We start from the raw sequence: 24305 nt of genomic DNA, 5'->3' as shown, positions 1-24305 counted from the left end.
CAGGCGAGGGGGGAGGGTTACAGTCGGAGGAGCCAGAGTTGTCAGGTGATGGTGGCCTGTCTTGCTAGGCCCCTCGTGGAGGGCGTGGCAAGTCCAGAGCAGGACCTCGGGAAGTCTGCATTCTGGCCTCAGCTCTGCCTGGCCTTGCTCAGTGACCCGGAACAAGTTCCTGCCCCTCTCTGGGCCCCTGTTACCTCCACTATGAAACGAGGGGCTGAGATTGGGGGTCTCAGAGGGCCCACTCATCTCTGCCTCTGGATGACTCTGATTCTAGACTCGGTGACCATACCCTCACCCCCGACCCATGTCCACGCCATCGAGATCCGAGAGGCCTACGTGGTTCTGGGCTGGGAGGAGCCGAGGCCCCGGGGCCGAGCTCCGCTGACGTACACCCTGGAGAAGGTACGGAGACCCCAAGGCCCCCAGCCTCAGGCTAGCCCGAGAAGTGGACATGCAGTGGGACCCTGGTTGTGGGCCAGTTCAGGGGGCATGGAGAGACCCCAAGCAAGGCAACGTGCCCCTGACGAGGCCTTCGGAGCATGGAAGAGCGTTCCCTGGGCCGGCACGATGCAGAAGCAGGGGCATGCATTCAATGACCTTTCGAGGTTACCTCCCACTCTGAGAGGCCAGTTCTTGAGGCTATTCATGGAAATATGAAAAATTAAGAGACACGGACAACACTAACAACAGTAAGATCCACTTTTCCCAGGGTCTCTCCTGGCCCCCAAGTCTGGCTGGCATCAGGCCACGCACCAGGTCAAGCACCTCTTCTTGGCCAGAGGCATGATGGGAGGGGAGCTAGGCTGGTCCCCGTCAGCTGGGGTCATGACAGGTGGTGCTCACAGGGCGTGGGGGCGGGGTTTAGAGCGAGGTCCTCACCGGGAACAGGGTCGGGGCAGGGGTCTGGGGAGGGGGCAGATATGCCGTGTGGACTTCACAGTGGACAAGAGGCAGCAAGGCCGAGTGAAAGACAGCGTGGCGTTAAGATCATTCCCATCCGGACTCTGCCATGAGAGCCGGTTCCCAAACTCTCTGGCGCTCGGTTTCCTGCAGCATAGACAGGAGAGCCTCCCCTGTGAGGGCGGAATAAGATGCAGCACGCAGCCCGGGGCCAGCAGCCCTGGGCCTGCGGATGCTTCCCAGGGAGACACTCTTCACCCTGGCACCTGGTAGGTGGACAGTACAGGGTTAGTGAATCGATGAGTAAACAAGTTCTGGCTCCAGTTGTCTGAATGGGCCCCCCTTCGAGCACTCCCAGTGATCCTGTTCCCCCGACGCAGGAAGGTTGTAGTAACCGAGGGTTTGTTCTGTGAGCGTAATGGTCAAGACCTTGCAGTCAGGCTGCCTGGGTTCAAATTTCATCTCTGCTACGTGCTGGCTATGTGGCCTTGGGCGAGTTATTTTGTCTCCCTGAGCCTCCGTTTTTTCTTCTGAACAACAGAGATAATAATTGCACACGCCTTCTAGGGTCAATATGAGGAACAAAGTAATTAAAGCACATAGGACTTAGAACAGACTCTGCACACGGTAGGTGCTCAGTAATGCTCACTAGGCCACTGGCAGCCAGATAGGCCTTCCGGGAGGGGGGAAGCACAGGGGAGGCAGGGTCCGAGGACCCCCTGGTGCTTCTAGGGCTTAAGTCTCACACCCAGACTCAGCAGAAGTGGCCTCCGGGTGCCTTGCTAGTCCGAATCACCTTTGGCTCTTCACCTTGTATCTACCCAGAGCCTCAGAATTTAAGGGTACCTTTGGGGCCCCTTACGCCCACACTTGAGTTTAAATACCAAATCCACAAGCGATTAGGTGCATGACTTTCTGCCAAGTTTCCAAGACTCCCTGAACCCGAGCTTCCCCATCAGAGAGGAAATGAACCCCTGCCCAGCAGGGTTACTATGAGAATACCTCCATTTACTCACGTATTGGTCCCACAAACACAGACGGAGCCACTGGCGTGTACTGGCATGTTCTTGGCCCTGGGTCCAGACAGAAATCCCTGTCTCTGGAGCTGACATTCGAGTAGGGGGTGGGGACCAATGATACACAAGATAAATGAGTCACACCCTTAGCATATCAGTTAATCGTAGCACTTAGGAGAAAGACGCAGCTCAGGGAAGGGATTTAAAGTGTGGAGGGGAGGGGCTGCTGGCATTCCAACTGGAAGGGCTGGGGCGGCCTCCCCCAGACGACGGCGAGTTCTGAATCAAGGCCTAAAGGAGAGGAGGAGCCAGCCTCACTTCCGCGCTAAGGGAGGGTTCTGAGCAGCCCAGGACACGATCTGCCTTTTGCTGTAAAAAGATCCCTCAGACTATCATTTGGAGGAAGAAAGAAAGGCTGAGGGAGTTAAAGGTAGAAACAGGCAGACCTGTCAGGAGACTATTAAAGTAACTCAGATGAGAGACAGTGGTGGCCCGGATCGAGGTGATGGCAGGGGACATGCGGGTGGCAAGTCGTACTTGGGTTCTGGATACATTCTGAAAGTAGCGCCAACTGGATTTGTGGATGGAGCATATTCAGGGCCTGTGGGAAAGAGGAAGAGTCCAGGATCGCTCCTAAGGTTTCGGCCTGAGCAAGTGGAAGGGCGGGTGTCACTAACTCCACAGGGCCGCTTCGGCATGAGGGCGAGCTCCAGGGTCAAGTCCTGGCCATGCTGAATGTGGGATGCCCGGTAGGCATCCAGGTAGCGATGGTGGGGAGGCAGGTGGATCCAGAGCTCAGGTGTTCGGGGGCAGCCGTGGCCGGGATGAAAGTTAGAGAGCACGTGGGAAGTGGTCACACAGGCCCAGGCTCAGGCAACTGCTGAACCGACGCCACTTTCTCTCCTTTGTCACAGTCGGTCATCGGTAGTGGCACCTGGGAGGCCATCAGCACAGAAACTCCTGTGAAATCCCCGAGGTTCGCCCTTTTGGATCTGGAGAAAGGGAAGTCGTATGTCTTCAGAGTGCGAGCAATGAACCAGTATGGCATGAGCGACCCCTCAGAGCCCAGCGAGCCCATCACCTTGAGGGGGAAGCCAGGTACCTGTGAGGTGCAGAGGATGGCGGCAGGGCAGGCCAGCCCTGGCGGCGGTCAGCCTGCAGAGCTCGGGACCCCAGGGCTGCAGGGGCAGGGCCGAGCCCGTCTCCCTGTCCCTGCCCACTTCTGCCTGCCATGAAGCTGAGAAGCAACGTGATCTCAGGCCCGTGCAGCGCCAGGACGTCAGAAATCCCATTTCCCTGGGCAGGGGAGGCTCGTGGAAGTACAGACTTTTTTTTAAATTTCCAGAACAACGTTTCACAGCTTGCACAGTCTAGCTGGGTCCAGCATAGGTGCTGAGTGTGGCCAACTGGTCCCTCAGTTCCAAAGGTCTCCAAGCAGCACCCACTCCCGCCTCCTGAGCAGGCCTCCTGCTCCCCCATGGTGGGGGCTAAGCTGTCCCATCCCGAGCCCTAGCTCACCTGGTAGGATAGTTCTCACCTTCAGCACAGCACAGGCCTGGGCAGGTCATTCCAGGGCACCAAACACCTGCCAAATGAGTATATATTCATAGCAAGTATGAGTGGGTTGGTGGGCAAGTGATGTTTTTCTTTAATTCTGGCCCAGTTAACACTGAGGCTTGATTTGGGGCCTGGCCAGTGAGTGCCTTGTGATCAGATGCGGGCTGTCTCTGGACCTCAAGCCAGACTTAGGGCAAGGTTCCAGCTCCATTCGAAAAAGGAAAGGAGAGGAAAAGGTGGGAGAGGGGGTATGGAAGAAGAGGGGAGGAAAGAGAAATGTATTTCCTTGTAAATTAAAGTATGTTAAAATGGGAAAATACCCCCACACACAATGCGAAAGAGTGAGAGAAGAAGGAAGAAAGAAATGAAGGGAGGAATGAAAGGAGAAACTGAGAAAGAGAGAGAGGGAAGCACCCCCCCCACCCCGCCCCATACCCAGCATCTGGATACCTGGGTTTCTGGTCTTTTGGCCACACGCCTGTGTAGGGCTTTGCATTCCACTTTTCAAAATTAACATTACACCACAAACATTTCCTCAGGTCACGAAATTCTCCTTGAAGTCATGATTTTAATGTCTGAGGACTACTCAATACCATGGATACCCTCCACTCAAGTTCTTGTCCTTGGTTGGAATCAGGTCTCAGGAACGTGGGTCCCTGAGTGGCCTCCTCCCAGCCTCTCCCCTCCACCCAGTCTGTACCCACAGCCTCACTGTCTTCAACCTGAGAGGTGGAAGTGGCTGGCAGGACCTTCCTGTGCCCAGGACCTCGAGTCTGTTTCTCAGTGCATCCCCTGTGCTAAGGCAGAACCTGGCTCAGAGTAGGCACTCGATAAACACTGGATTTATGTTGGACGGATGCTGGGTTCAGCCTTTTCCTGTTGACTTGGAAGCACCAGCAGAACACAAGGAAAGGTGTCTGGGGAAAATGGAAGATGAGCTCTAGCACTCAGGGGTGAGGGCAGGGCTGGAGTTAAAGCCTGGGAGTCACCTGCAGAGAGGTGAGCATTTGAGATGTGGGAATGGATGGACCCTTAAGATGAGAGGAGAGAAAAATACAGCAAGTCAAGAGATTAGCAAGCAAGGAGTAGAGGTTGGAAGAAGATTGGGAGCCACCAAAAGATATATAAGGAGTTTGAGAGGTAGAAAGAGAAGGAAGCTCCTGAACCTGCCATCCATCCATCCATCCACCCATCCCCTATTCATCCATCCATCCATCCATCCCCTATTCATCCATTCATCCACCCATCCCCTATTCATCCATCCATCCACCCATCCCCTATTCATCCATCCATCCACCCATCCCCTATTCATCCATCCATCCATCCATCCCCTATCCATCCATTCATCCATACATCCATACATCCATTCATTCATCATTCATTTTTCCACCCATCCACCCTTTCATTCATTCTCCTGTTCATCTCTCCATCTATTCATCCATCCGTACATCCATCAATCCATCCATCTTTCCATTTAACAAATCAGGCAGTCCCTACCTCAAGGAACTCAGTCTCAAAGAACCATGACAGTCAACAGAGACATTTCAAGGAAAGGAAGTCAAGTTTTCTAGAGATTGAAGCTCAACCCTTAGGAAAATTGCGATTTGGTGACTCCTGAGTGAGAGAGAGAGAGAGATGGTAAGGATTAAATTATAAGAATGGGAGCTTCAGCGAGGCAGGGGAGGTGTTTAGAAGTAAGAGGGAGAGACCCTGTAGAACGCAGGAGTCCGGGAGCACCTGTGGGACCAGGAAAGAGCCGCCCAAAGCCCCGGGGCACATCTGGGATCCACGCTCCACCCCTGAATGCTGCGGGGGCTCCTCCCTGCCTCTCCCCACACCCCACTTTCCCCCTCTCACGTTAGTGCCGTGTAACTCAGCATCCTTACTCAGCCCACGTTTCTACTTTTTAGCTACTCTCCCTCCTCCAGCTCAAGTCCAAGCTTTCCGAGACACTCAGACCTCTGTCTCGCTGACCTGGGATTCTGTGAGTGAAGGCCCAGAGCTCCTGGGTTATTACATCTACTCCCGGGAAGCAGGATCATCCGAGTGGCAAACAGTTAACAACAAGCCCATCCAGGGCAACAAGTGAGTTTACCCCACCCCTTCCTGCACCAGCGCATCCTCCGAAGAGGGGCCATAATGATAATGAAGCCCACCATGCCCCATATGGCACTGGGCGCTGGGCACTATTCTAAGCTCTTTTCATATATGAGGCCATTTAGTTCTCACTGCAATGCTATGATCTTGGGACTAATATTTTTACTGTCACTGTACAGGTGAGGAAACTGAGGCACCGAGTGGTTAAGTAACTTGCCAAAACTGCCTTAGCTAGTAAGTGGAGGAATTGGGAGTCAGCCCAGACGGCCTGTTTTTCAGCAAACACTTGCTGAGGGCGTCCCATTTGCAGATAGAGGGGACTGACTAGGTGTCATCCCTCCAGAAGCCTAGAGGCACACAGAGACAGAGGGGGCAGGGCAGACAGGGGCTCCAGGACCAGCGAGGCCGGGCTCAGACCCCACACCCACCCCTCACGTGCCTGCTGCCCTTGCACAGAGACTCACCCTGTCTGAGCCTCAGCTCAGACTCCAGTCCTCCTGCCTTTCCAGCTCCCGCCGGCCTCCCCTCCGAGGCGGCCTCCTCACTCGGGGGACCCGGTCCTTGCAGGAATGGTGAGCCTTGTGGCTTCTGGGCTCGTGAGTTCCCTCAGTGCTGGGGCTCTGTGTGGAAGGGGGTTCAGGTGGTGACACCCCTCCCCTCCCTTTCCATTGAGGGGGGCTGGACAAGCCCAGAGCACACCTGGCTGGGCTCCCCTCACCCCAGGCTGCAAGCCCCAAGATCATCTTGTCCAGAAAAAGCGACAGGAACTTGTGTCCCTCTGGTCTTCAACACCTTGCAGTCAGCTGCGAGAGCTCACTCATCATTTATCACCACTAAAGTTTCCAGACTGGAGAAAACGTGGGGTTTTGACAAAGTAGCTCAGGGTCCATGCTATCCCTTGAGTAACGTCTCCCCCAGCACTTGCACCAAGTGCACCTCCCCGAGGGAGGGCAGGGGTTGAAGGAGAGTCCTATGAAGGGTGCGATTGGCCTGAGGAATGTGTCATACACGGGGGGGTGGCATGGACCTCTGGCGTGTCTGGAGAACCCAACGCACAGGTGCATGCCATTGGTTACCTGTGTCACAGCTGGAAAGAGGGTAAACACCGCTGCCCTGGAGACCGTCCGGGGTGGTGGCATAAAGGCAGCTCAGCTGCGCTGTGGCGGCCACGTCAGTGCCATGTTGCTGGGCCCCACAGAGCCTGGCCTACAGGAGACGCTCAGAACTCTCTGAGCGAGCGGGCAGGCGGATGTAGTGGCGCTGTGCTGGGGCCCGGAGACCTGGGCTGCTGTCCCGCTGGGTTCCCGACCGGCAGTGTGCCCTTGGCATGCCTCTTTCCTTGGGTGGGGGGGTGGCTTTTCCGGGCTGTAAAATGAAGAAATGACACTTTGATTCCTAAGGGCCCCTCCAACATTCAGTGTCGTCCTCACCTGCAAAACAGCGTAAGTAACAGCGCCTTCCTCGGAGCGTGTTACGCTGAGTGCCCGAGTTCCCACAGATCCCGTGAAAACGGAGTGCTAGACAGGCGCGCATCATTGTCCTCGCTGGCACTCATCATGAATGGGGGGCTGGTCCAGGGAGTCCCCCCAGCCTTGTCGGTGCAGGGGCTGCCTGAGCACCGCCTCTCAGTGCTTCGTCCCTCTCATAAGGGCATGTGGCCCGTTAGAGTGTGTCCCTGAGCAGGAACTTTCTGTATCAGCCATCAACGCTTGACTTAAGTCCTTGGGGTTCCTCAAGGTCCAACTCCCAAGACTGGCTACAGGAGAAAGTTGATAAATGAAAAGGGAGAAAGGGGCCCGCAGCTGGGTTCTAGCAAGAAGGGACAGCAGAGGAAGGACGTTTTTCTGCGAACCAGAGTGTGCCTGTGTGGCTTGGATGACAATTCTCTTTGGCGGGTCTTTAAAAGGACTCCGTGTTTTAGAGTCACCGCATTCGAGCAGGTAACAAAAGCTACCTGTGTTTCAGGGGCAAGGCCTGGAGTCCTGGAGATGTCCTAAGCAGCGCCATTCGGGGATGGCCCACTGGCCTCCAGCCCGTGTCTTTCCCGGTGTGGCCACACCTTAACGGTGGGCTCTCGGGGGGCTTTAGAGTCACATCCTCTAAAACCATTTCTTCCTCGTTTCACTGAGGAGTCACTCACGTGCATCGCTGTTTAATGCACACAGCAGGAAGGTTCGACTCACACGCACCGTGAAAGGATGACCACAATAGGTGTAGTTAACACCCCTTAGCTCACATAGATACAGTAATAAAAAAAGAAAAAAATTTCTCCTTGGGATGAGCACTCTCAGGATGTACACCTTTACCTTGCCCACGTAGGAACCAGCAGAGTTGACTCTCGTTATCGCGTTGTGTGTTACACCCCTAGTACTCATTTATTTTATAACTGGAAGTGTGTGTCTTTTAACCACCTTCCCCCCACCTTTAAAATCTGAAGGCCTTTACCCTCCAGGCCTCTGCATCACCGGGGGGGCGGGGGGCAAGGGTAACGACTGGCCCAGAACCCTCAGACCCAACCACACGGGTTAGCACTCGTCCCACGAGGTGGTTCCGGAAAGCCCGGGGTGTCTGCAAGCGGGTTGGCTGACCCTGAATGCTGCACGTGTCTCTCTCAGGTTTACGGTTCCCGGGCTGAGGACGGGGAAGGAGTATGAGTTTTGCGTCCGGTCTGTCAGCGAGGCCGGGGTAGGGGAAAGCTCGGTGCCCACCGAACCCATCAGGGTCAAGCAGGCTCTGGGTAAGTCCAGGAGCAGGTCCAGCTTGCAGGAGTGGAAGGGGAGCAGCTCTGGGCTGGGCAGAGAGCAGGAGATTAGAGACCACGTCTCAGAGGTTCCAATCCCAGAAGCCAGGGGGAATAAGCCCCAGTGGGGATAAGCTGACCCTCCCCCACCACCCTTTCCTCTGGGAAGGAAGTGACAATGACCCGAGGCTGTGCCGTGAAGCCTGACCAGGTGCCCACCCGGGGGCAAAGTCCCGTCACCAGCAGGCACCTCTGGCTAAGTCAGCACCCCCGGAGCAGGGAGGGCGCCCACTGGGGGAGGCTGGCCGGCTCCCTCAGGCCCCGCTGCCCCTGGCCTCACCCCCTTGCCTCCCCGTAGCCACACCATCTGCCCCCTATGATTTCATCCTCCTGAACTGTGGGAAAAATGACATGGTCATCGGGTGGAAACCCCCCAAGCGTCGAGGAGGAGGCAAGATCCTGGGCTACTTCCTGGACCAGCACGACTCGAAGGAGCTGGACTGGCACTCGGTCAACCAGCAGCCCGTCCCCACCCAGGTCTGCAAGGTAAGGCTGGAAAGTGGCCGCCCGTCCGCCGTCCTGCCTTGCACGGGAGAGTCATGGCAGGAGGCTCCAGGACTGCAAGGGGCCTCAGCTCCCCGGCCTCAGAATCCAGCCACCTGAAGTGCAGACCATGGCCTGTCTTGATTAAAGCCCCCATGGACTTCCTGCTCTGAGCCTCTGCCCCCGCTGCTGAACCCCCATTCCTTCCTCCCCAGCTTCGGGTTTTCAGTCTGTGCTTCTGCTCCTCAAGGTCAGCAACCTTCATGAAGGCCACTTCTATGAGTTCCGTGCCCGGGCGACAAACTGGGCAGGTGTGGGTGAGCTGTCGGCACCCAGCAGCCTGTTTGAATGCAAAGAGTGGACGATGCCCCAGCCAGGTAAGAGGCTGGGCGGTGCTGGACCTCTGCACCCGCTCCGTCCCTGAAGCTAAGCAATGAGATGACCGCTGCCGAGCTCTCTATGCATTCACATTTGCTCTGCTGGGTCCAGACGCCAGGCCCCTGGCCCCTCCCACCAGTGGACCCTGCAGTCTCTGACACAGGCAGTCCTACCCCTGCCTTAGAGGGCCCGTGACCTTGCCCATCGACTGGCCCTGCACCCCAGCACAAACTATGCTCAATGCCTCACCTGACCTCTGATCCTGGCCACAGACTCATCTCGAACCCCAAAGGCACACTGTTAGGGCAACCAACTCATCCCCGTTTGCCCAGTTTGGCTTTACTGCTGAAAGTCCTGGACAAACAAGGACTGGTCATCCCACACACCGCTCCCACCACCCTGTTCGCTTCCTTACCAATGAGCCCCTCGCCTCCCCCAGGAAGGAAGGGTCCTAACCCTCCGTGGTTCTATTCAGCTCAGTCCTGTTGTCTACACAACACCTTTACCTGAATTGCAGACAACTAGTCCGTGTGACGCTTTAGTCACCAGCAAGTATAAACAACCAACATTTACTGGGTACTTACTGCACTTACACTTTCCATAAAGCATGTTGTTAATGCACAGAGCAGCACTTTATTATAAGAACTGTTATTATCCCCATTTTACAGATGAGAAAACAGGAACCTAGAGGCTAAGTGACTTGCCTCGAGTCTCCACAGCCTGCAAGGGTAGAGCCGGGACATGAGCCCTGGTCATCGGACTCTGGAGGTCACGCTCATTCAGCGTGGCAAAGACATTGGGAGGATCCGTGCTGTCTGGCATGGGGATGGGAGGATCTAACCCTATTTCAGGCCCAGACAAAGCTTTGTCACCATGCCAAGGCCAACCAGGTCCCTACTATGTGCAGAACAAGTGCTTCCAGGCTTGGCTGTGACCGACAGGTTCACACGCTTGCTGACTGCCCACCCAGCTCATTACCTGGTTCTCTGGCTGGCCGCCCGGCTGCCCAACTCCTCCTCTGCCCTTCTCCCACAGGTCCCCCATACGACGTGCAGACATTGGAGGTGCGGGCCACCTCCCTGATGTTGAAGTGGGAGCCCCCACTCTACACAGGCGCCGGGCCGGTCACAGGCTACCTCATCAGTTTCCAGGAGGAAGGCTCTGAGCAGTGGAAGCCAGTCACCCCAGACCCTGTCTCTGGCACCCACCTGAGGGTGAGTGTGGGCCCCTTCATCCTCCGACCCACCCTGGGCCTTCCCTGCCCCCAGATGTGGCAGGACTGCAGCCCAGCAGAGCTAGAAGGACCCTCGGGGACGACTGCCCTCACCTCCTGGCAGCAAAGAACCAGAGAGGGGGAGTGGCTTGTCCAGGGTCACACAGCAAAGTGGCAGTAGGTGTGGCTGGCTGGTAGACTTAACCTGCTCCACTCTGAGGAGACTCCTGGGTAAAACCTCACTCACAATCAACGAGGCATGTCAGCATTTGGATACGCTCATCCCTGGAACCAGGAATTCTGTTTCAAGGACTAAATTGCAGAGAAATAATTAAACAAGAGTGCAAAGATCTAAGGACAAGGGGGCTCACTGTTGCATAGTTTATAAGGGCAAAAGTCAGAAGCAACTTAAATATCCATCAAGAGAGCAGCTTAAATAAACTGTAGTGCATCCTCAAAATGGAATCCTGTGCCAGACAGCATGAAGACTCAGGTGATTTAAGGAGTGGCAATAAGATAAAGAACAAGGTAGACATACATGTGTATATTGACATGAAAATATATCCATCCTATATGGCTAAAAAAAAACCAATAGAGTAGGAGATACATATGCTAGATAACATATAATATATGTATATCACAGTACACATATTAACAAACATATATGCTTTTTAGATAGATGTTTCTTAACTTAAATAGAAAAAAACCTCTTTGGATACATAAGAAATCTGGCAGAATCATTGGTTGTATCCACCTGCGGTGGCTGTTTGAACTTGCACACCTGCAGGAGAAAGGTGAGCGCAAACGACCCTCCCCCGGCACGACAGAGACAGCTCACAGCCATTATACGGGCCAGAAAGCGAAGGCGTGGATTGAAGCACTCTTAGCAGACGCGAAAGACTAACTCAGACGATCGGTCGGAATCACAGGCTCCCGGTCGCCGGGGTCCCTCGTGCAGGCCAGGGCCCCATCTCTGAGTCCAGGGTATCGCCCAGGTCCTCTTTGTTCGCGGCACATCTGTAAGGACAGGTCCGTGATGGGGACTAGGGTGCACTGTGTGCAATCTAGGGCGACGGGGGAGATTTCTCCGACTCCCTTTCCTGGAGGCGTCTTTGACCAGCGGGCAGGAGGGCGTGCGGTCTCCAGAACCGCCGGTGAGCACTCCGTTAGTTGGCACCGAGAGAAGAGGAAGCAGGCGGGGACACCCACGACAATGCGGAAAGAATAAGACACTAAAAAAACAGAATACGGTGCCTGTCATGTTTTCACATGGATTATGTGCGTTTGAAGTCAAAACGGATTATTACGAAATTGTTTTTTCTGGTCATCTCTGGAGGGTGGCGCTGCTGGGGGAGCTTCAACCCTTTGTTTTCTACTCTTCTCAATTGCTTTAATAGTTTCCCCCAACAAGCGTGTATTTCTTTTATGACCAGAAAAAAAATAAAATTAAAATCTTACATTTGAAAAAGTAACATTAAGGCCACCCGAGAGGGAATTAGCGAGGCCAAGCCTCAGCCCGCAGAATGCCCTGAGATTCTGCGGTCGCTGCCCGCACGGGGCCGGGCCCCCTGTGTAGAGCCGGCCAGGGCTGGGCGGCTGGCCCGAGAGAGCCTCTCACAGCGGGTGGTCTCTCTGCCCCCACCGCCCGAGGTTCGCCAGGCCAGGGCAGGGCCAGGGCAGGGCACGCCTCAGTGACCTGGCACCGTGTCTGCGTGTGGCTGGTTGGCTGGCATTCGCTCGCTCAGTCACTCACTAAATACCTCTTGACACCTACTTACTGCCAAGTCTGGAGCCGGGCCCTAGACGTGACCATGCTTGAGTAACAGGGGATTACAGTGGCACGAATTGTACAACGGAGGGGCCCCTGAGGGATTCTGGGAGCTCCAAGGAGGACGATCAGAGACCTTCCCAGAATCCTTGCATCTACCCAGGCTGAGAGGTCAAGGATGAGTCGCGGGACGAGGGGAGGGGACATTCCAGGCAGAGGGCTCAGAAGGGGCAAAGGCAGGGAAGCATGAAACGACATGTGTGATAAACATGGGGACCCTGAGGGAGTCATGGAGTAAGATTTTTAAGGTCACATCAGGAGGAGTTTAGGTATTAAACCTCGAAATCTGAGCTTTACCCTGAAAGCCACTGGAAGACTGAAGCATGATCAGACTGGCCTCTTGGAAAGATCGGCAGAGGGCAAGGCGGGCCAGGAAGGAGGGTCTAGAGGCAGAGCTGCCACGGGGAGGCTGCTGGACTGATGCGGGGCGGGAGAGGCAAAGCTTCTACCGAGGCCGTGGCTGGGACACGGAGAGGGGCATTCAAGAAACGCCAGGGAAATAACATGGAAACGTGGGGACTGCGTGTGCAGAGCTCAAGAAAATGGTGCCGAGGGTGATCCCCAGGCTTCTTCCTGAAGGGATAAGCCGAGGAGGGACCGGGGTGCAGGGAGGGAGGGGGTTTTCTGAGTGGATGGAGTTCCAGGAGCCGCAGGCACGGAGATAATCCCAGCCACGGGGAGACCTCCTAACAACCGGAACTCGGGAGAGCAGTGTGCTCCTGGCCTGTGCCCACCCCGGGCAGCCTGTGCCTTCCTGGGCTTCCACGGACGAGTGGTTCCCGGCACCCACGGCCAGGGCTTCCGGAAGGGTGTTCTTGGCTGTCCTCGGTGCTCACCCTCACCTTCTTCCCCGACTCCCACCTCCAGGTTTCCGACCTGCAGCCGGGGAAGCGTTACGTGTTCCAGGTGCAGGCTGTGAATTCAGCTGGTCCAGGGCAGCCGTCCATGCCCACCGACCCCATACTCCTGGAGGACAAGCCAGGTAGGGGCAGGTGGAGGTGCCAGCACCACTGCTGGGCTGTGTCACCAGGGAGGGGCTCAGAGGGGTGCCGGGAGGATCTGCAGAAGGACAGGACCTACAGGGCCCTCCCCCCACCGCCACGCCACTCTTCTTCCCGCGTTCCTTTCTTTCCAGCCTGTGTCTCTCCCCATTCCCCACTTCGTGAATGTCCACGGAATCCCAGGACAGGAATGCATCTTGTCCCTTTGGAAGGGGTCTTCCGTTCTTTCACCTGCCACGTTCATAAACTCACACAACTCTTCGTGGGTATTTAGAACAATGCTCAAAGCCGAGTCCCAAGTCCCAAGCGTTATTTCAGACACCGCACGAGGCTTTGCCGGGCCTGCAGCCACAGCCCCTGAAAGCCCCTCCTACCACACACGCCAGATGCTGCGCTGGGTTCTTACACCGCCCTGGCCCGCCCAACACGCCACTGAAGGGGCCATCACCGTCCCCACTGTAGGACGGATATTATCATAGCTCAGAGAGGTTAAATGATCGGGTCACACAGCAGTCCATGACAGAACTACTCAGCTCTCCTAACTAGAAAGCCTGTCCATTCAGTCAACAAATCTTTGGTGACGCCCACATGACACGGGGGATGCTGCAGTGACAAGAGAGCAGGGTCCCTGCTCTAGGGCAGGCAGCAGAAGCAGAGGTGGCCAGTGAACAAGGAACCAGTTACGTAAAGGAGAAAGTGATACATGCTGTAAGGGACACGAAACAGGGTGATGGCGCGGGGTGAGGATTACTTTAATCCTGGTGGTCAGGGAGGGCCTCTCTGAGGAGGTGACATTTGAGCTGAGAAGAAGCCGGATCATGAAAGACCTCGGAGGCCACAGTAAGGGGCCTGGGGCTGTTAATTTTATTCAGGTGCAGTGGGCAGGCGCTGGAAGGGCTAAGGTGGGGGAGGGCATGACCTGGTGGTTCACTGTTTATAAACTCCCGGCACCCTCTGCTGGATCCTGCCCCCAGATGCCCCGGAGATCAAGGTGGGCGTGGATGAAGAAGGCTTCATCTACTTGGCTTTCGAAGCCCCGGAGGCCCCCGACTCCTCCGAGTTTGAGTGGTCCAAGGACTACAAGGGCCCACCGGACCCCCAGAGGGTCAAGATCGAGGAGGAAGTTAACAAGTGAGTGACGGTGGGGGTGGCACAGCTAGTCCACAGGCCCCAAGTGTTGGCCGATGAGTGGGCAGAAGCTGGTGGGTGGGGCCAGCCGGCGGGACCCGCAGATAACGCCCCAGTGGGGCAGAGGGGGGCTGCTTGTCTCTTACTGAGGACGCTGACTGCCACTTCAGGGAGAAATGGAGGAACGCGTCAGCATTTAAGGGGCTGACGTGACAACATTCAGGTAGAGTTGTTTTCTGTGAGCCACTGCTTCCGCGGAGATGCTCGGGACCTGCTCTCCAGCCTGGGAGCCAGTGACCTGTTCTCAGAACTTCCTGGGCTCAGCGTCACCTCACCTGTAAAGAGAGGAGTGGGAACAGATAACCGCAGGGTCTCTGTCAAATGCCCCAGGTCTCACTCTCCACCCCCAGCAGCTCGTGGGCTCCGCCCTGTCCCTCGGGAGGTGAGGCCGATGGCTTGGGCCCTGGAGGGAGAGACAGGGCAGTGAAGCCAGTAAGAAGACCCTGTGCCAGACATCCCGCAAACAGGGGCCACTGAAGGTGCCAGGCCAGATCTGCCCTGGGCAGGGGACCCCGGAGGAGGTGTGAGGAGGCAGCCGCCCCCGTTTCCCAGCTTGGCTGGGGTCTGGAGTTGGGCTGCAGGGCCCCAAAGCTGACCGAGACCCCAGCTCCCAGGCCTCTAGGGCATAGGGCCCCTCGCAGAGCACCTGCTCTCCTCTCTCCTCCAGGTCCAAGGTCATCCTGAAAGAACCTGGCCTTGAGGATTTGGGCACCTACTCAGTGGTGGTCACCAATGCCGATGAAGACATCTCAGCGAGCCACACGCTGACGGAGGAAGGTAACGCCCCTGCTCCATTGACACCTCCCGGGAGAGACAGGCCCAGACGAGGATCCACACCCACCCATTCAATCAGCCAGTCAATTACCGTATTTTTCAGGCCTTAAAGCGCACCTAGGCTTTAGAGGAGGAAAACAGGAAAAGAAATTTTGAAGCAAAAAATGGGGTAAAATATTTAATAACATAAATAACATAATATTTCACCAATGTAAGTGTAAACAGAACTCAACAGCAGTGTTAACAACCATTATCCCTCCCAAATTTAGGGAGGAAAAAGTATGTTTTATAGTCTGAAAAATATGGTAACAAATATCTAGCGAGCACCTACCACAGGCCAGATACTGTCCTAGGATTACATGCGTGACCTCGGTGGCCAGAAATCCCTGCCTGGTGGAGTTTGCATTCTTCTTGTCTCTCTCTCCCTTTTTCCTGCTTTTGATAAAAGCAAAGCTACCAGAATTATTTCACTTCCTTCTGTAGCCTAAAACAAAAAACAACAAAAAAAAAACAAAATCATTTGGTCAGAGGCATGAGACTGGCAATAGGGAGCAGTGGGGACTGTGACAAACCAGAGAGTAGATGCCATGTCTGAAGGGTCACCCGTGATTGATGATTTAAACAGAACTGAAATCCGTGCTAATGACTGATAAGACTCACGCTCTGCTGTCTCCTTAGCAACTGAGGGACAGCCCGCTGTCTTCCCTGCCGACGGTGCAGGAGGTCCTTTGATTCTGTTATGAAGCGGAAGCCAGACAGACCCAGTTACAAAGCCAGAGTTTTCTGGCTGTTTGACCTTGAGGAAGTCGTGCCACCTCTCTGGACATCGACTAAAACAATGTCATGCAGACACATTTAGATGATTCTATGCAAGCTAAAGCCATCCACGAAAGGGATGGGTTTTCTGTGAGGTTTGGTTGGTTTGGTTTTGGCTGTATTCTTGCCCAGACCCATCATGCTAAAGACTCCGGGGCTTACAAGGAAAAATAAGTAGGAGCTCTGTCCCTGCCGGTTCATCCATGCAACACATATTTATTGAGCACCTATTGTGCGCCACACCCTTCCTCAGAGCCAGAGCTCAGCTTAGCGAGAGAGACAAGTCCAACAGAGAAACAGCACATGACACAGCACTGGGCGGAGCTACCCTAGAGACTTCTGCACTGAAATGCTCAGTGCTGGGGCCAGGCCTCAGAGACCAGGACGGCCTATTACAGAGGGTTAGGAATAGGGCCCAGGAACCAGTGGGCCTGGAGCAGTCAGAGGTGGACAACAGTGCTCACCCCACAGCACTGTGTACTAGTAGGATAATGCAGTGCCTGGCACATAGTAGGTGCTTCTCTGGGGAGACGGCACTTGATCTGAAGGTGGCCTGCAGCAGCCCTCCACACCCCCCTTGGTGCCACAGGGCCAAGGTCCACAGTGCTCATCAGCCCCTGTGTTGCAAGGGACCCCAGATTGAGGGGGGTGTCTCAGCATGGACGCTACAGTGGCTCCCATGGACCCCACGGCCCCATACTTCATTCTGTTTTCTTCCTTGGCCCTCCCTGTCCCAGAGCTGGACAAGCTGAAGAAGTTGAGCCATGAGATCAGGAACCCAGGTAAGCAATCCTCAGGTGCCTCCTGGGTGACTGGAGGCACCTGAGCTGAGCTGAACAGAGCTGAGTTGGCAAGAACTGGCTGGAGGGACAGGGACCGACAGTAGGGTCATCATGGGGCTGGAGGGCCAGAGACCCTGGGTGTCGGCAGTTGGTGAAATGGAACAAGGAAGCCGCTAGCTAGCAGCATGTCATAAACTTGGGTGCACATTGGAATCACCCCAGGAGTTTTTGAAAATCCTGATGCCCAAGCCAAGGCCCAGACAAATCAGAACCTAGGGGCCTGAGTCAGGACATTCTCCTCTTGAAAATCTCAGGGATCTGGTGTTCAGCCAGTGTGAGAAGCTCAGCTTTACAGCTGTGGGAGGAAGAAGCACTTCCCTAAAGAGAATTCACTATGGAGTGAGCATGTGTAAACCCGCCTCAGACCCCCACCCCAGCCCGTCTCCTTCAGACACCCGAGCACTGCACAGAATGCCAACAGTGTGCTCAGAGGGAGGCTGGTCCCGAGTGCAGAGGGGAGGAGACCCCACCCCCTTCTTCCTCTCCCCTGTCCTCTGCCTCCCAGTGATCAAGCTGATCTCCGGCTGGAACGTTGACATCCTCGAGCGAGGAGAGGTTCGGCTTTGGCTGGAAGTAGAAAAGCTATCTCCGGCCGCTGAACTGCATCTGATCTTCAACCAGAAGGAGATCTTCAGCTCACCGGTAACTGGGACTCGGATTCCTAAGTGAGGTTCCAGGCCCAGCACGTGGTTCCCCACAGGTTGGGGGCGCCCCCTAGTGGATGTTTCAGAAACGGCCACATGCTTTGGCTGGCTGTCGCAATGATGGTGGGATGGGAATGGAGGGACATCTGGTTTTCAGCACCTGGGAGGCAGACAGCAGGGGTCGCAGATGCTTGGCAATGCGAGGGACAATCTCAGAGAGAATTTCTCACGCCCCTTACAACCTCTGAATGCCCCACCAGACATTCTTCAGATGCAAAACCTACAATCATGCTTATAATTGTCCAGGCCCAGACCCTAACTCTGAGATATACGGAGAATTTTTGCACAGTTTCAATATACACTGAATAGAGTTTTTATTCAAGTAGACGCTTCACGCATGCTCTTTCATTCATTTTCCTGTTCTTGTATAGAATTGCCTTTGATCTTTTTGCTTTCCTTACTTCGCTTAAATTCAAATAAATTCAATTCATTATAAATCAGTTTAGAATGAATGAGAGTGTATCTGAGCACCTACATGTTGAAAATCATATTACTTTTATTTCTTCCTATTACAGTTGTGGCATGCCATTGCTTTTTATTAGATGACCCACAAGAGCTGCCTGTATTCAATGGCTTTTACTTACAAACGTAACAATTTCAATCTCATGAGAGATCCAATCATGAGATCATATTATCTGTGAATGTTATCGCCCTCAGAAACTGTGTCCTAAAAAGGATGCTGGTTCTGACAGAGGAGAAAGAGCTCGGGGCTGGGTGTCACAGGACCCATATATCACCCCCTCTGGGCTGTGCTGTGTGCCCTTGGGCAGGACCCTTCACCGCTCTGTGCCTCCGTTTCTGCATCTGCACAATGCGGCTGGCTGTCCCAGAACCAGGAGGAGCAAATGAGAAAATCAGTTTGAATGTTCTGCTTACAATTACATGACCTTGGCACATGGCAGAGGAAGTGTTACAAAGTGTAGACTCTTAGTACACAGCACCAGGACTATTGGTGGCCCCGAAAGAAATAGAAATAAAACTAGATGGCTCCCTCAAACCACACGTACAAATAAGAGCAGAGGGAATAAGGTTCTAAATCTGGGAAAGAGCCCTGGCTGGTGTAGCTCGGTAGATTGAGCGCAGGCCTGTGAACCAAAGGGTTGCTGGTTTGATTCCCAGTCAGGATGCATGCCTTGATTGTGAACAAGATTCCCAGTAGGGGACGCATGAGAGGCAACCACATATTGATGTTTCTCTCCCTTTCTCCTTCCCTTCCCCTCTCTCTAAACATATGTAATATCTTTTTTTTTTAAGAATTTAAATCTGGAAAAGAAAACTTTTTAAAAACTATTAAAATGTGGCAAAATATAAATGAGTGTTAACTCTGGGTAGCAAGTGCACAGGCTTTTTAAATATTATCCTTTATACTTTTATGAAGATTTGTAAAACAAGTATAAAAAAAAGTAACACTTTAAGTAACACCTTAGGAGTGTCTTTTGGATCTCTGGTGTGTTTGGGGGGTCTGAGTGTGGGGAGACCCCCCACTCTATAAGCAGCAGAGGGTTATCCAGGGTTCCTTCCCAATCTCTGAAGGCTTCTAACTCTGCACGTATCACCCCCCAAGTCCAACTGCACCCCAATTTGTGCCTCACAGTGCCAATTCCCCAGGACTGGAAAAGAGCAGCAATGATTCTCAGGGTCTGTTCTCCCCAGAACCGCAAAATCAACTTTGACCGGGAGAAGGGCCTGGTGGAGGTGATCATCCAGGAGCTGTCCGAGGAAGACAAGGGGTCGTACACCGCTCAGCTCCGAGACGGAAAAGCCACAAACCAGATCACCCTGGCACTGGTGGACGATGGTCAGCTGCGCCCTGCCCTCCCCGCCCCACGCGCCCAGCCTCAGCTCTCGGCTCTCAGCTCTGGGGTCCTCTGTGCACCCACTGCCCCCCTCTGGACCTGCTCTCCTCTTGGCTCATGCCGGTCCCTCCCTGTGTGTTCACAGATTTTGACAAACTTCTGAGGAAGGCAGATGCTAAGAGAAGGGACTGGAAGAGAAAACAAGGTAAGAGTCCCTGGGGTGAAGTTCAAAGGCCTCGGCCACCAGGTCAGTGGTCAGGGCTGGGGAACTCCAGACTAGTGGGTCAATAGGCCCCTCAGGCCCGCCGGGGCCCCCGGGGAGGGCCACTGCAGTTCAACCCAGCTCTGTCCCCATGCCAGAACCAAACAGCACTTGCCCAACCGAGAGATTCAACACCTCCTTAAATTTTACACCCTGGGCTCCTCCCTTGCTTTAACCCCAGCCCCTGCCCTGGTGGGGACAGAATCTGAGGGTCCCAGTGGCCACTAGCTGCCCCCACCCCAGCTGGCTGAGCCCGGGGCTCTGACCTGCAAGCATGTTTGTTCTGCACTTGCAGGTCCCTATTTCGAGGAGTTCTTGCAGTGGAAGGTCACCGAGGACTGCCAAGTGTTACTGACATGCAAGGCAAGTCCCTGCCCCTGCCTCCAGCCCTCTCCCGGGCCCACAGGGGTGATACCTTTGGCTTGTCCCCAAGTCTGGTTGCTGTATTTTCCCCACTCCCCCAAAATCAGTACCCTGGGCTCAGCTGATCCCACACCCGGAAAGTAGCCCCAGGGAGGTTGCATTTAACCCAGAAAGCAAAGTCAATCTTCACAAAGCCCAGGGAGCAAAATGAGCGTGAGTTGGGTTGGCCTTGAACTCAATCGCCAAGCAGCACCTGGGTTTTTTCGGGAGCAAGAGAGGGGTCTGTATGTTGAAGGGGTTCCCCGGTGTCTATCGGCAGCCTTGTCAGACGCTCTGCTCAGTGCTTCAGAGCATTTGATATCTCTCTGCCTCGAGAGCATCTGTGACTTGGGCATTGTTGCCCCTACGTTATGGATGAGAAAACGAATGGGGAAACAGCTCGAGATCAAGAGGTGGAGCCTAGTGTCTGCCCGACTCCAAAGTGGTTCTCCTTCTCAGCACCCTGCAGCCTCTTCGGGGAACTAGGGGAGGGGAAGGTGGGGGTGGGTACTCTCCCAGAAGCACACCCATTCAGCACACTCAAAGCACCTACTGTGCACCAGACTCTGTGCAAGGCAGTGGGCTTCTAGGAGCCCACGGATCAGAATCAGGACCTTTGGAAAACAGGGTGCCTCCCGCTGTGATCGAAGCACTCTGGGGTGCTTCAAGGAAGGCTTCCTGAAGGAGGTGACATTTAACTTGAATCTAAGATGCGTAGGCATTTACAAGGAAAAATAGAGGAGGGAGGGATCAAGAGGCAGAGGGAACACCATTAGCAAAAGTCCAAACTTCAGAAGCCAGCAGACACGGGTGCGAGGGAGAAGATGGCTGACGCATACGGTGAAGGTGCCTGTGTGCAAGGAGCCCAGAGCTCACACGTAAAAACTCTGATGAGCTGAGTGTTTCCTTAAGAAGAGGGAGCCTGATGGAGCCTCCTACTCCACTTCCCCAGGTGACCAACACCAAGAAGGAAACCCGCTTCCAGTGGTTCTTCCAGAAGAAAGAGGCACCCGACGGCCAGTACGACCCGGAGACCGGAGCCGGGCTTCTGTGCATCGAGGAGGTAAGGCGGCGCCCTCGCCCTCTGGCAGCGCCAGGGGCTCTGGCCAGGGAGCCGGGGGGCGCTGGGACGAGGCGGGGGCACGTGAGGCGCCCACCACGGGTACAAAACTTCAGGGGCCACTGAAAACTCGGTAATCGAGATTAACAAATATTTCAGGTGAAATTTATAAAAATCCAAATTAATGCAAAGAAACAACCACTGGGGGAACAATAGTGCCATGTTACATAAAGACAGGATCAGTGACGCTGATTTTTCCTTTTGTTTGGACTCCAGCCCTGGCCCTGCCCCTGTGTGGCCTGGAGCTGGGCACTGGTCCCCTCGGACCTCGGCTTCCGGTTTCCGTTGGGAACAGGGGAGGGTGGGGAGGGATGTTCCCTCAAAGCCTCCTTCCTGCCCTGGCAGTCTAGGAGTTTAGGGCAGGAGGCCTGGGCGCCAGGCCTGGAACTCAGTTCTCCCCACCACGTCCCCCGTGACCTCCAGGAGTGGGACCAGGTTAAGACAGAAACACGAGTCTCGCTCTCAGGGTTCTCTGCCCTGCCGTCGACTTCTGCGGCCCCTCTGGGTGCCGAGGAGGGCTGGAGCAAAGGCGGGTTTGCTGGCTGGGAAGGGAATGGTGATGTCAGCGTCTCCTCCCAAATCCCGGCCAGGACGATGCCAGGTCGGCCTTTGTCATCATGGTGTAAGCTCCTCACACAGGGCTTGGCATCCAGTAGGTGCTTAATAGTGGCTGAGTCGTAGAATCCACCGGCCCCTTGGTGCAGAACTCTCTGGCTCCTGAAGGGTCACCTCCCCTGACCCTCACCGCAGCGATAGCACGGAGCTGGGGCAAGGGTCACGCCACCGTTTAGATGAGTAAACCGAGGGCCAGAGGGTTTAAGGACAAAGGCACAAGGCTAGAGAGTGGGGTCAGAAGTCACTCCAGCCACCTGCCCCGAGGTGTGGCGGGGACTTTGGAGCCTGCCCTGGGGGAGGAGGGAGAGGACCTAGGAGAGGACTGACTGTTGGGGTTCAGCCCCTCGATCCCCAGGTTAGGAGCTGCCTCTGCCTTGGGTGCTGCCTCACGGGGCGCTCTGTAGAAATGGTCTGGGTGGGAGGCCCTTTGAGGGGGTGGGGGTGGGTGCTCTTATCACCCCCCAGGCCCTGCAGGAGGCGCTGTGTAATGAGGTCGCTTCTGACCTCAGAACCTCGCTTTACAAGGGCCACCCCAGTTACTGGTCCACTGAGTATTGATTCAGGCTTCACTTGGGGGTTAACAAGCATGTGCCAGAGAGGACCCCCTTGTCCCAAGAGAAAGCACACACTCCCTTCTGGAGAACTACAGAGGGGTCCCTCCTTCCAGGGGACCCCATGCTCTGCTCGGGGCAGCTGCTCTCAGCTCTGCACCCCACCACTCCCTCAGAGCCAGACAAGCCCCGAGTTGGAACCGGGGTCTGTCTCTAGAGCTGGCAGGAGCTCCCCCACTCCAGATGGGTAAACGCGGGCCCAAGGAGGAGAAGGGTCTTGCCTGGAGCACGGCCGCCTTGCTGTCTGTGACTCCTTCTGGAGCCCAGGTGGACCCTGCCGCCACTCCTCCCTCTTTCTAGCTGTCCAAAGAGGCCATGGGAACGTACAGAGCGGTGGTTTCTGATGAGCGGGGCGAGGACGACACCATACTGGACCTTGCAGATGAAGGTAGGAGCTGGCAATGGAGATGGGCTGGGAGGGGCAAAGGGAGGTCACGGGGAACCAAGAGACGGTGATGTGGCCTGTGGGGTAAAATGATCGGGATTCCCACGTCACTGGGGGCCACTGAGGTCCAGAGAGGTTAAGTGACCGACCCAAGGCTGCACAGCTAGTCAGTGGCAGGGGCCTGGTCTGTGTGACACCGGTGCCCATGGTCACTGACACACACCACAGTGAGCCCAGGCATCAGGACTCAAAGCCCAAGTTCACTCCTCTGCCCCACAGTGGGCCCAGGGCTCCTCACCCAGCTCGTTGGCTCAGCTGGACAGAAACTTGTCAGGTCGGCCCAGGTGTTCTGCAACCGCGGTGCCCACCCCATCGCTCACTGAGTGCCCCAGACCCTGTCTGTCCCTGAGCCATGCCATGGGACTCATCCGGCGGAGCTCCCTGTGCCCCAAGAGCTGCTCGTGAGCTCCACGGCCCTTCTTAGGACGTCCTCACCCTGGTGCGTCCACAGGGCAGCTCGGCGTCAGTTGATCGTTCTCTCTGTCTCCCCGCAGCCCTGGACGCCGTCTTCACTGAGCTGGGCAGGATTGGTGGTAAGTAGGCCCCTCTTTTTGCTCTACCCTGATGCCAAATCACCTCCGGGGGACCTACAACCAGGGTTGGCTCCTGGGGGTGGGCTTAGTCTCCAAACTCAAAGATGGGGGTCGGAGGAGAGGAGAAGCTTCCACCTCCTCACAACACTGCATCCCCCCACTGCACCCTGAGAGCAGGGACACCCACAGCTTTGTGGGTCCCAAAATGTGCTGCCCGAAAGAGCTTGGGGAAGACTCATGCTTGTCCTCTGCCTCCCCAGTCCTCTCTGCAACCCCACTGAAAGTCCAGGGGACTGAGGAGGGGATCCGGATCTTCAGCAAGGTCAAGTACTACAACGTGGAGTACATGAAAACCACCTGGTTCCACAAGTAGGTCGGCTTTACCCTAGGGCCCTAGCCAGGTATAGGGGGGCCCAGCACCTGCCCCGGCCCAGACCAAGGGGGCCAGCAGACAGGGTCTCCCCCTGGTGCTGTTGCCCACAGAGGGAGGGAGGAATGGGGAGCTGAAGGGAGATCCCCCAGAGAAGGTGGGCAGCCTGGTGATAGGGCCATTTGCCAAGAATATCCATAACCACAGAGGGAATCACAGTCTTAGAGCAGCATCTGGAACTGGGGGAGGGGAGGGTGCAGGGACGACAGAGAACCTGACTGTCAGGTGGGTCCAGTTCCTGTGAGGGTCTCTGCAGCCTCATCAATCTCAGGCTCGGGCAGAGGGGCCTGTGGGGCTGACAACTAACTGAGGGCCAAGACTTGAAGGCAGGAAAGGTAAGGTACCCATGAGGACGTGGCGGTGAACTTAACAACCCCAGATCATTGGAGAGCAGAAATTTCCCAGGGCTCCTTGTCATTTGCACGCCTCAGCCTTGTGGAGCAGACACTGCTGCACTCATTCTGTGCAGAAGGCTAGACGGACCTGGACAAGTG

At 55.3% G+C, this 24305-nt stretch overlaps 1 protein-coding gene across 1 annotated transcript in view; it reads left to right on the top strand.

Annotated features, from left to right (window-relative positions):
- The window catches only part of MYOM3 (myomesin 3), a 48942-nt gene that overhangs the window by 18396 nt on the left and 6241 nt on the right, over positions 1-24305 (top strand). The window contains exons 14-32 of the mRNA XM_045859745.1: positions 275-402; positions 2831-3014; positions 5384-5558; positions 8186-8307; positions 8669-8856; positions 9104-9230; positions 10267-10445; positions 13140-13254; positions 14248-14404; positions 15129-15238; positions 16789-16833; positions 17399-17535; positions 19251-19395; positions 19539-19598; positions 19951-20018; positions 21010-21120; positions 22704-22791; positions 23343-23381; positions 23642-23750. Coding sequence (XP_045715701.1) covers positions 275-402; positions 2831-3014; positions 5384-5558; positions 8186-8307; positions 8669-8856; positions 9104-9230; positions 10267-10445; positions 13140-13254; positions 14248-14404; positions 15129-15238; positions 16789-16833; positions 17399-17535; positions 19251-19395; positions 19539-19598; positions 19951-20018; positions 21010-21120; positions 22704-22791; positions 23343-23381; positions 23642-23750 — 2287 coding nt within the window. The remainder of the gene's footprint in view (positions 1-274; positions 403-2830; positions 3015-5383; positions 5559-8185; positions 8308-8668; positions 8857-9103; positions 9231-10266; positions 10446-13139; positions 13255-14247; positions 14405-15128; positions 15239-16788; positions 16834-17398; positions 17536-19250; positions 19396-19538; positions 19599-19950; positions 20019-21009; positions 21121-22703; positions 22792-23342; positions 23382-23641; positions 23751-24305) is intronic.

The sequence above is a fragment of the Phyllostomus hastatus genome, unplaced genomic scaffold (assembly GCF_019186645.2).
Source record: "Phyllostomus hastatus isolate PE091 unplaced genomic scaffold, TTU_PhHast_1.1 phas_scaffold_182, whole genome shotgun sequence".
Lineage (NCBI taxonomy): Eukaryota > Metazoa > Chordata > Mammalia > Chiroptera > Phyllostomidae > Phyllostomus > Phyllostomus hastatus.
The sequence above is the reverse complement of the archived record's forward strand: the minus strand, read 5'-3'. Positions and strand labels throughout refer to the sequence as shown.